General features: G+C 33.8%; 1 protein-coding gene across 4 annotated transcripts in view; it reads right to left on the reverse strand.

The window, feature by feature from the left end:
* LOC127705696 (choline/ethanolaminephosphotransferase 1-like) overlaps positions 1-12736 on the reverse strand; it is a 32361-nt gene extending 19625 nt beyond the window's left edge. For all 4 annotated transcript variants that reach the window (XM_052210064.1, XM_052210065.1, XM_052210062.1 and 1 more), the window contains exons 1-2: positions 12487-12736; positions 4875-5022 (exon numbers count right to left, since the gene is read on the reverse strand). In XM_052210064.1, the coding sequence (XP_052066024.1) occupies positions 4875-5022; positions 12487-12708 (370 nt within the window). In that variant the 5' untranslated portion in view covers positions 12709-12736. The remainder of the gene's footprint in view (positions 1-4874; positions 5023-12486) is intronic.
* Between the last annotated feature and the right edge of the window lie 322 nt (positions 12737-13058).

The following is a 13058-nucleotide window of genomic DNA, read 5'->3' on the forward strand; positions in this document are numbered from 1 at the left end:
ATATACAGACAATCTTAATCCATCTTTTTCAATGATCTGCAAAAAGATATATATCTTCATCAAACATGGTCGCCTTTTTTATGATGTGACAATAGGAATTTCAGAGGAAAGCAAGAAAGTTTGACATCATAATCAAATTTTGACAAATGAAGAACTGAGATCAAACGAACCACATGTTGATTAAACAAAAATAAACAACAGGTCAGGCAAAGGATAAATCATGTAATAATAAGAGAAACAGTAAAATGAACCTAGCAGCTAAGAACTAACCAATATAAATTAGAAGATGTGGTATGAGTGCCAGTGAGACAACTCTCCATCCAAATCACAATGTGTAAAATGTAAACAATTAAAGGTCAAAGTACGGCCATCAACACAGAGCCTTGGCTCACATCGAACAGCAAGCTATAAAGGGCCCCAAAATGACTAGTGTAAAAGCATTCAAACAGGAAAATCAACGATCCAATCCACACAAAATACGAGAAACGAGAAACACCCAAGAACAACATCAACAAATGACAACAACAGAAACAGGTTCCTGACCCAGGACAGGTGCAAACAAATGCAGCGGGCCAAAATGCTATTTTTACCTTAATATCAGTTCCAGGTATCAAACAAAACACCAAATTGTTTATGTTTAATTTTAATATTTGCAATTTAAAGGTGAATAAATTATGTCTATTTTGAAACTGAAAATAGGTCATTTCAAGATCATCACATAAGATTATTTGACATCCCTAAACATCTGTACAAATGTTGGAAGTGAAACCAGGAATATTTTTATCATAGCCTTAGGCTCTTATATATTTATCTTGTACACAAGTCTTATGACAATTACACATAAATAATTAAATTTGTAAGAAATCCCTTCCTGTCTTACGTACATCCTCGTGTCCACTTAAAACTATGTACATCAAAGGACAAAAATATTACATTAAATATGTACTTCTTAATGTAATATATTTTGACAAGCAATAAACTTTCATCTTGTCCTTTTTACTATATATTATACATGTATCAAAAGGTTCAACGGGTGGTTCAGGTTGCACAAACCTTAATTTAAGTTTATCCATATTTAAATTTTAAGAGTCAATTAAATTTGTTGAATTTGTTCATGTTTCAATTAATTGAGACTTAAATTTTAAACTTCATTTAGCTTTAATTGACTTTCCTGCAACCCTGATTTCTTTATCAGAAGATTAAAATACTTATAAAGCTTGCTTTATGAAATTGAATCAAGTGTTCTTTAATAATAATACAGCATTGTTTAGTTTAGTTTTATTTCTATTGACTTTGTATATTATGTTTTTCTTGTTTATTTCACAATTATTAATCATAGCAGTGTTCTCCCCACACATTTTATATGGCATCCTGGTAAACAGGAAATTTTGAGATACCATCTTGTTTCTAGAAATTATAGCATCACATCTAAAATACAATCTATAACAAAATCATTTCAGATAGCATCACATTCATGCAATATAACATCACATTACCATGATGCTATAAGGCTCTTGGGTCCGACTGGGACTGCTAAATAGTAAATTGAGTATATATACTGTTATTATAAGTAATCTCAGGGTCAGGAAAAACACCAATAATAAAGTTAACCATGTTAACTGCTTTTTTCTCAATTGATTTTCATTAGAGTTCTTCCTCTACATGTTCAATGCATAAACTATCATGACTATGTATATTTTGTTATTAAAATGTTCACCATTAAATAGGTGGAGCTTTGAGTGCGAAAAACAGCTCTTACTAAAAATCAATTGAACTCTAACATATCTGATTTTATGAAGAAATAACTTCTTTCATTATTCTATTTTTACAGATTTGTGTATCTTCAAGTTCAACTCATGTGAGAAATTCTGTGTCTTTTTCCACTGCATGTGACTTAGGAAAAGCTAGAAATTCTCACTTTTGTGGATAGGTATCTCATTAGCAAGTATTATAATACCACATCTTCTTATTTTTATATCCAGCCTGGAAAGACAGGGAAAATTACAGACAACCAAAGATAACATCTAGATCAATATATATACAATGCAGTTGATTGTCTATCTGCATTTTAAGTTATCTAATTACATGTATTTCCGTTTTTTTCATTCAATAATGATAATCATTTTTAAAAATTAATTGTTGCTCTTCATTTGATCTTTTTAATTAGGAAACAATCTTTTTATAAATTCATCTTAATTTGTCAGATATTAACAATGAAAACAACAAACAAGGTTTTTGCACTGGGACCCACAGAGGATAATAAGCCCTTTTATGAAAATTTCAAAATGTTGGACATCAAAAGATCTTCCCTTCCTTCCTGTGGCATTTCATATTTTATCCATTAGTTACTGATGACAATCAATGATAATGACATTTACTGATAACATCATTCAGCAATTTTGAACAAATTTCAATTTAAGGTCAACATCTGTTACACAGCTATCATATTTATATTGATTTGTTTACATAAATGGACTTGTAAATATCAATTGAGCAATGACCTTTAAAAAAGCAGATTTTTTTTTTTTTTGACAAATAAACATTTCCTGTGTAACTTTTGTTTATGTTGTTGTTAGGAACACTTATGGCATCAGAGAGAAACGGGACAAAATAATTTGTAATTGACAAGATAGAAATATGTCTAAAGCATTTCTGTGGATTCACTAGTATTCGTGGGGTACCAATTCTCATAGATTTCTTGAAAACAGGTGAACCATGAAATGAAATGTTCAACAAAATTACAAATTTCCCATAAGCTAGTATGCAGACATTTGTAAAACCACCAAATCAAATATTCATGAAAGAGGGTGTGGGTTTACAGAATACAGAATAATGGGCAAAAAATAGAAAAAAATGGACAAAAATGGGCAAAAAATATAAAGAATAGACAAAAATGGCATAAAATTATAGAATACAGAAACAAAGTACCCCCCTTCCCCCCTTCAATCCAGACCCTCATGAAAATCATATTAGTGCAAGTTTTCCTGAATCCATGAAAATTGGTACCCTAAAAAATAAATGAATCCACAGTATGCAAACCCCAATGTTTTTGTAACAATTATGTATTTACATAATAGTTATTGAAAAACTGGTCATTATCATGATATATGGACTGCCCAAAGGACAGTGGTACTGACTAAGACAGCGATAATGACTGAGCCGTAGGCGAGGTCATTATCCCTGTCGCAGTCAATACCACTGTCCTACAGGCAGTCCATGTAACACGATAATGACCAGTTCTTCAATAACTATTATGTTTATTTCATTGAGGAACCATGTTTTTAAAAATTCTCATAAATTAAAATTGTTCAAAGCAAACATGAGTTATTGTACATGTACTAGTTCTATAGGAAAGAGTGAAGACCAGACATAGTGATAACTACAAGTCACTGCCATTTATTTAAGTGCAATTTTTCAGTATATGAATACAAAATAAATATTTCTATAATTTTATAATAAACGAAAACATAAGGTAAACAATTCAACTACTTCAATATAAAATTGAAAACAGGAAAATGTTTTCTTAAAGGGACATCTCTTTCTCCGATAAAGGGTCTAATATGAAAAATGACATGTAATGATCTTTTTATCATATAATTCAGCAGAAGAAATACAGACAAGAACTATTAAGATTTTGTCTTTCTTTGAACTTTAGATAATAATTTCCAGACAGCCAAATACAAATTTCTTAACTTTAATTGTTTTGATTGATAATACAAGCATTTTATTTATCTTGTGACATATCACAACAATTATCATGTTCTTAGTTTGAAAAGTTTAATGTCACCTTTCCTGTGATGGTTCCCCCGAAAACATGTGCATAGTTATGCCTGAAGTTGTTGGGGCTGGAACCTGTCATGAGTTGGACTCAAAATTTGATAAGTCTTTCAAAACATGTGTAATCTTAATTCATTGTTGGTTCTCAACCATTTTGTGAAAAGTATTAAAACACTTGTGGTTTTCCGCACTGTGTTGTTGTTTTCAAAGACTCGACAAACGCAGCCATGTCGTCTGTCATTTTCGAAAACAAATTTCTGGAAATTCACGAAGTTGCATGCGATAAACATCATGGACATTAACGGAAAGGCATGTGATAACATTTGGAAGCAGTCAATAAAGGTTCGTTTATCAGGAAACTCTTAGGAATCTGGTTAATAAACATAGTAATCCTTTCAAAGCCTTTTAATATTTTTAAATATTATTGAACTGTAAAATTTAAGTAATATTTTATACAAGTATATGATAATGTGTGTTACTTACTGAAGGAGAGATGTAAAAATGTAATATGTGTTACTGACTGAAGGAGAGATGGAATAATGTAATTTGTGTTACTGACTGAAGGAGAGATGGAATAATGAAATATGTGTTACTGACTGAAGGAGAGATGGAATAATGAAATATGTTACTGACTGAAGGAGAGATGGAATAATGAAATATGTGTTACTGACTGAAGGAGAGATGGAATAATGTAATATGTGTTACTGACTGAAGGAGAGATGGAATAATGTAATATGTGTTACTGACTGAAGGAGAGATGTAATAATGTATTATGTGTTACTGACTGAAGGAGAGATGTAATAATGTAATTTGTGTTACTGACTGAAGGAGAGATGTAATAATGTAATTTGTGTTACTGACTGAAGGAGAGATGGAATAATGTAATATGTGTTACTGACTGAAGGAGAGATGTAATAATGTAATATTATATGTTCTCCAACTTTGTTTGGAGGTCATACATGTCATATATCATGTATATACACTTGTAAAAAATATATCTTTTGAACAAGTCAACAAAAATGCATTGCTATGATAGCTCTATGAAGAAAATATGGGTTACTTTTAAATTACCTAAACCAATTGTCATAATTTTTTACCTGTAGAAACTGAGTCACAACCATGATCAAACAGTTCACCAAGAGGTGAGCTTGTGTTTGTTCTCCTTGCTTGCTTTCCGTCAATAGCATCTAAGGACTGGTATAAAAATAAACCAATTGCACAAAGCAAGTAAACAAACCTTGGAGCCTGTGAAAAAACAAAAAATGGTGTAAAATATTTTGTTGAACTACATTAATTTACACTACATGTACACACAAGACCATTCATTTAAAAACTGTCAATAAACACAGTAATATGGCTTGCCTTTGTAATCTTATCACAAACTTTTTAGTCTTGTTGTTGCTGTCAACATAGGAAATTGTACACCCTTTCACTTTTATTCTTACAAGTGATTAGATTTAATTCTTTTTAGTACACTGTATACAATCACTCTGAAACAAAAGAGAGGCACAAGATACCAAAGGGATATTCAAATACATCAATCGAAACACATACAATACCAATTTAAAAAAACAAGAAGAGCAATCAAAAGACAAACAACAGTACACAAGACATGCACACAGATAGCAACTTAAGACTCAGCAACACAAACCTCACCAAAGATCAGGGGTCACCAGGGTGATCTCAAGTGCTCCAAAGGATAAGCAGATGCTGCTCCACATGTGACACCATTTGATTGTCTGCACTGTTAACCACTAGTCTGATGCCCCAGTATATGAAATTGTATTCGGACTAACAAGTATTTGCTAAACTTTGTTCAGACACATGAGAAAAATGTTAGAATTTTGGTCTTCTGACTAGGAGCTGGAAAAGATTTTGGTGCAGACTGTGATATTTATAACACTCTTATTAACCACTTTGTCATTCAGTGCATATACCTATATACCTCTTTTTTTGTTTCAAATAAACTATATAATATATGTAACACTCAGAAACGTGTCCATCCCCCCAAACGTGTCCGATTCCCCCAAACGTGTCAATATGACGTTAATGAACTGCAAAACATGTCTAGTTGCTAAAGGGCGCCAAAATGTGTTCTGTTTATGAGCGCCCAATTGTGTCCATTTTATTAAACTAGAGGCTCCCAAGAGCCTGTGTCGCTCACCTGATTCTTCCTTGGTTATGGCAATCATGTAAAAATAGATTAAAATCATAACAGATACCCTAATAATGATTGAGGCCAAATTTGGTTTAATATTGGCCCTGTAATTTAATCAAAAGCAGAAGACTTTTGTAAAGTTTACAGAAATTACCAATAAATTCATTGCTCACAGAGAGCACCAATCAAAATCCTGGATTCGTGACGCGTTTTTATCGTATAAAGAGTTCAGGCCCTCGCGAGTGGGAGATCCGATCACGGGGAGGGACTGAATTATTCGGGTTAATATTTCCCATAGGGTCCTTTGTTAAACTAAGTCCCACATTGGCAGCAATCTTGGTTGATGGATAGGATTTGCAACAAAGTAACAACACTTGGTTAGCACCTCATATTTTTTAGGAACATTCATTCCATTCAGTGGTTCTTCAAAAGAAGACTTTTGTATGTATTTCACATAGAGTCCTTTGTTAAACTAAGTTCCCCGCTGGCAGCCATCTTGGATGATTGATAGGCTATAAAGTAACAACACTTGGCCAGCACCTCATTAGGAACATTCATGCCATGTTTGGTTTCATTCCATTCAGTGGTTCTCTAAAGGAAAACATTTGAATGTATTTCCCATAGGGTCCTATGTTAAACTAAGTCCCTGCTGGCAGCCATCTTGGATGATTGGTCGCCAACAAAGTTACAACACTTGGTCAGCACCTCATAAGGAACATTCATGCCATGTTTTATTTCATTCCATTTAGTGGTTCTCTTAAAGAAGACATTTGTATGTGTATTGTCCATAGGGTCCTATGTTAAAAGAAGTCCCCCACTGGCGCCATCTTGGATGATTGATCACCTACAAAGTTACAACACTTTGTCAGCAACTCATAAGGAACATTCGTGCCATGTTTTATTTCATTCCATTTAGTGGTTCTTTAAAAGAAGACATTTGTATGTATTGTCCATAGGGTCCTATGTTAAACTAAGTCCCCCTCTGGCGGCCATCTTGGACAATGGATCGGCTTCAAAGTAACAACACTTGGTCAACACCTCATGAGGAACATTCATACCATGTTTGATCTCATTCCATATAGACGTTCTCTAAAAGTAGACATTTGTATGTATTGTCCATAGGGTCCTATGTTAAATGAGGTCTGCCGCTGGCGACCATCAAAGATGATGGATCGGCTTCAAAATAACAACACTTGGTCAGCACCTCATAAGGAACATTCATACCATGTTTGGTTTCATTCCATTCAGTGGCTTCTAAAAGAACACATTTGTATGTATTGTCCATAGGGTCCTACATTTTGTATGTTAAACAAAGTCCCCTGCTGGTGCCCATCTTGGATGATGGATTGGCTACAAAGTAACAACACTTGTTCAGCACCTCATAAGGAACATTCATGCCATGTTTGGTTCCATTTCATTCAGTGGTTCTCTAGAAGAAGTTCAAAATGTAAAAAGTTAACGACGGCGACTACAAAGAAGGACAGACGCCAAGTGAGCTAAAAAGGCCAAACGTGTCCAGTTCATATGAAACCCTAAGATCTCCCTCTTAAAAACACAGAAACCAATTCTGCATGAAGCAGGTCGTGCATTACCCTCATACATTTAGGCATCATCGGACAATATAAGTACAAAAGAAAAACTAGGATTTAAACTGTACAAAACTAATATATTGCAATGTTCATGCTTTTTCTAAATACACATGTCATATATAATTTGCCACTTGACATTAAGCAATAAACAGACAATAGTTACGTATGTGTTGCAAATTAAGCTTGCAATTATGCGTAATATAAATAACCGGCGTTGAACAAATTAATGCTAATAAATGACCACTTTATTAACAGTGAAGCACCAGGAAAACTTACAAGATAAAATGTATTAAGTTTTAATTGTGAAATACCTCTATCTGAACTTTAAAACATTGATAATTATCATGATTATATGGATAAAAAAATTAATAAAACCGCTGCAAGTAAAAATAACTTTTTATTGTGCCATTTTTTTAACCTGGTGTCTGTTTATTTGAAAGCAGAAGTTACTGTGCACAGTGTACATGTTTGACATTTGTCTATACAGACTACTACACATTTCCTCTAAATTTCTGAGGGTAGCTACTTCGATTTTTTAAGAATCCAACTCTAAGTCTGTTATCGTATCCCACGTCATTGAATTGCCGTAAACGTTTTTGACTTCACAGAGTAATATTGGCGCTAAGAGGTTTAAGACCTTCTAGCGTATTCATCTGGACACGTTTTGGCGAATAACAATTATCGGACACGTTTGGGGATGTGAAATCAGACACGTTTGGGCGATTTATGATTTGAAGGACACATTTCGGTGAAATAGACACATTTGGGGGAATCGGACACGTTTGGGGGGATGGACATGTTTGGGAGTGCTACATATATAGTTGAGATTTTGTGTTAGGAATTAACTGTCATCATGGTCATGGCTGTTAATTTTTTAATAATAATTTTTTTTTTGTCAGTTTTTAAGTATGAACTGTACAGTACATAGATCTTCCTATTGCATTTAGTTGGAAATTTGAAATCTCAATGCAAAATTTAAAGATATTTGAAAAATCTACATGTCACAATGTCGTATGACAAATTTTCCCTGATTAAACCAAAAGACCATACATTGTATATCAGTATTTGGGAATCTGGGGCACTAGTGACCCTAGAATTTGCAACACTTAAACTATTCACATCAGACAACAACTGTTTTTCTTAGTGGGGTCAAAACATTTTCTCCTGTGATGTCAAAATTTAAAGGGAACATGCGTGATGTTCAACAATGGTGGGAAAAAAAGGGATAAGGTGTATATCCACTGGGTTAATCATTCATAAAAGGAAAAAGAAAAAAAAAATACCTTGAAGGATGTTTTCATGGTGAAATTGTATCATTGTGTATGGACAACTTTCGTGTTCGTGCACTTTCCCATAAATTTCCTATGTCACAATGCTTGTGTTATTATGTCACAGTAAGAACAGATTGCTCATCCTTAACATGCATGAAATATTTGCCACTGGACGTTAAACAACCAACAATCAATTGTTTACACAATGTACCTGAGGTCATCCAGTATAACTAATTCATAAAATCAAAGTGTGGAAAGTTTGCAACGGTAGATGTGTAATATTTCAAATAGGGCCTAAAATAAAATATTGTTTGTTTCCCCAATCCCGACCGACCATGCAAAAATGGTCTGACTCGCCAAATTTTATTGTCAAAAGTAAGTCAAATATTATTTTATTCATTTCTGATTTTCAGGCTTGCTGGATCAACCAATATTGTTCCAGCTTTTTGGAAAAATAAATTTATTTCCCTACCTACCTACCCACACCTGGCTTGGCAGGGTCGGGATTGGGGAAACAAACGGTATATTAATTTAGGCCTAGGTTGTAAATGTGTAGATTGGGTGTTTAATTTTTTTTTCAGACTTTAAAAAAAAGTTACTTAATACAAGAAATAATTGTAACATGATGCTATTACGAAGTCTCCCAAACAAAGCTCCCATAATTAGTCATTCCCAGGAAGGGGGTGGGAGTGACCCCAGGGGATTCGCCTTTTATTTCATTTGATTTGTTTTATTGTCCCATACAAGAATATATATGGTTACGGGGTGGGGATCATCTGTTTACAAGTTTTCAAAAAGAAGTGGGGTGGGGTGACCCCTGTGGACTTCCTCTATATTTCATTTGATTTGTTTTATTGTCCCATAAAAGAATATATATGGTTTATGATGGTGATCTCGACCGTTTACAAGTTTTTAAACAGGAAGTGGGTGGGAGTGACCCAAGGGGACTCGCCTTTTATTTCATTTGATTTGTTTTATTGTCCTGTATAAGAATATATATGGTTTAGGGGTGGGGATCTTGACCGTTTAAAAGTTCTCAAAACAGGATGGGGTGGGGGTGACAACCAGGGACTCCCCCTATATTTCATTTGACTTTGTTTTATTGTCCCATACAAGAATATATATGGTTTAGGAGTGGGGATCTCGAACGTTTACAAGTTCTGAAACAGGAAGGGGTTTGGAGTGACCCCTGGGGACTCATCTTTTATTTCATTTGATTTGTTTTATTGTCCCATACAAGAATATATATATAGTTTAGGGGTGGGGATCTCAACCGTTTACAAGTTCTCAAACAGGAGGGGGTGGGGCTGATCCAGAGGGACTCCCGCTATATTTCATTTGATTTGTTTTATGATCCTGTGATCATTACTGAAAACCGTGTGTGTCTATCACTTACTGTTTTCAAGTTATAGTCATTTGAAAATTTAAAAAAAAAATAAATCCCATAGGGTTCTATAGTTAATCCCTGCCTTCTGTTGGCCCCTCAAATTACCCCTAAATAGACCTCAAGAAGAAAAATAATAAGAACTGAGCAAAACAATAAGTCTCCAAACTTTGTTTTGGAGACTTAATAGCAAGTAGTATAATTACGAATTTTGTTATAGTCCGATTTTCTGATGCCGATTATGTAATAGGCCGAGTTTGTTGTGGGCTGAGATGAGATACCGGGATACTTTCGATACACCCAGGATTTTACGTCTTTAATAAACATTGTGAAAATTGTAGTAAGCGTTGAAAAATGTTCATTTATGAAATATTTTAAACACGGTATTTATTTTATCTTCAACCGGAGGATGGGAGGAAACCCCTGAAACCGGGATTATAGTACTCCCGTTGATATGGATCTCACGCATGTCTGGGGAATACCGATAAAAGCATAACGTAGAAACTGCTATCTCGTGTAGATGTGTATTAATTTTACTTTCCGCACAGCGCATATCCGCGAAGTAGTGTTTGTGATAGCCATTTTCAAATGAAGTTGAATTATTTGAATTATCGATGAACATTCAGTACATTTTAATTCAAACTGTAAGCTAATCAAAATAGAAGTACCTCAAAATTTCAAAAGCATCTTCCTAGAATTAATTGTCAAACACCAGTACTACATTATCTAGGAGTAGAACACACATCCTAAAGTAAGATAGTCTGTCACTTCCGGTTTGAGGCCAATGACTTAGGAAAGTTTTTGCTATAGCAAGCTATAGCAAACTTTCCAAAAACCAGAGATTGATGTATATGTTCCAGACCATATGAGTATTTGGATGCGTAGGGTCCAGACCATATGCTTTTACTCCTAGGGTCCGACTGTACGAGTAAGGTCGGACTGTTTGAGTATACTCATACTCATAATGGTCTAACACTAGCTGGACCATATATGTATTTGAACTATATGGGTTAATTTAAGACAAACATTTATCAAAATCTTTTATTGAGTTTTACAAATTAATATTTTTGCAAGTAGATGAATAAAGTGAATAAGTTGTATTTCAATCAATTGAAATAAAATATTTATTTAATTGTCTATCTGAATCCTATTTTTTGTAAATCTCAGCCAGAGTGACTCTTGCTGCCACAAGAAACGTCATATTTTTTACATTTACATGTTTTGTTTATGCATGTTCCTTTGTATTTGCATCTCTTGCTAGCAAGAGACAAGCTTGCTTGTCTTGCGGCAAACGATGCTATGAAAATCCTTCTGTTTTCAATGTGAAGTTCCAATTTTGTGTGTCAAAATTTTTATATCACCCATATCGTAACAAGATTTTATTATGCTAAATTCACATGATAGTTTGTCATGTTTGTAAGGAATTTTTGTAGTAAAGTTCCTAAATATTCTAAAAACTTTTCTTCCAACATTATGTTTACTTCCGATAACTTCAATTTCACAGTGCATTATTCAATTTCATGTATTACTGACATTTTAAATACCATGAATACATGGCCCATATGCATAAAGCTACTTAAGTTAAGATTTGTTCCCAACGAACAGATTTTTCTACATGTCCTACAATAAATTTGTTTTACGATTGGATATCTTAACTTAAGTGGTTTTATGCATAAGGGCCCAGGAGAATAAGAGATTAAATTAACGTGACTTTTTTAAATAGTTAAAATATTTAGTTTTTACTTTTTTTATATTAATTAGAGATTTTAATTATGTTGTATCTGATAAAATTGACTAACTCCTTAAAATTAGGCAGACCGTACCGGTCCGACGGTTGGACCATATGGGTATTTTGAAAAAGTACATGTATGCATACGGCCCATACCGTACGCGTACGGTCCAAATACTCATACGGTCTTGAACATATACTTTAAACTAGATCTGGATTCATGTTTGTGTTTTTTAAGAAAAATCATAACATGTCATATAAAATTTAGCAAAATAATTAAGATATCAACAAATAATGCTAAAGGAAAGTGAAACCGGAAGTCATATATCAGATGACAACATGACTTGGGGCAGTTCTCAAAGGCTTCTTCAGGCTAGACAATCAATGAATTACAGCAATATTTACAACTCCTAATACATGAAATATTATAACTATTGTTAAATTATAAAGCCAGGGGAAAACTTTTGACGGAAAATTAAATAACTCTTGCGCTACTTCCATGATTTTGTCAGTACATATATGCGAGTATTTTGAAACCGCCCCTTTTTAATTTCGGCAATAACTTCGATTTTACTTACCTCCGATTTCCCATCTGGACTGTACAAGAACAACAGCGTAGATGTGGCAATATTAAGTATCAATCCAACAACTGTCAACGTGTTTGGTGCCCAGGTTGTTGGAATTTGTTCTACTAACCATTTCCAGAAGACCTGCATGTACGGTTCCACTAAGGACGTTCCAGTGGCACTATACTTGTGCTCTTTTAACTTTTTCAGCTGTGTCGGCGTTAAGCTTTCCATGTTTTATATATGTTTGTCACTAGTAATAACTGTCTTTACTAGTTAAACGTTAAATCTGTGGTTATAAACACATTGAAACAACGGTTCAAAGTACTTTCGGTAAACAAAACAGTTTACTTCCGGTGACGCATGCTTACAAAATAAAAGTGCCCCTGTACCCAAACGTACTAGACGGGGTATTTGATTATGTGATTACTTGTCCGTTTTTATATTGATTACTAGACCAAATATTTCATAATTTGATTATGATAATCTAAGACTGTATTTTTTTTTTATTATTTGATTATCTTGTTTTAAAAAAAAAAAATAATAATTGAGCCTCCTCATGGGGTTTTTTATTATGTGATTAT

The sequence above is a fragment of the Mytilus californianus genome, unplaced genomic scaffold (assembly GCF_021869535.1).
Source record: "Mytilus californianus isolate M0D057914Y unplaced genomic scaffold, xbMytCali1.0.p SCAF_6, whole genome shotgun sequence".
Classification (NCBI taxonomy): domain Eukaryota; kingdom Metazoa; phylum Mollusca; class Bivalvia; order Mytilida; family Mytilidae; genus Mytilus; species Mytilus californianus.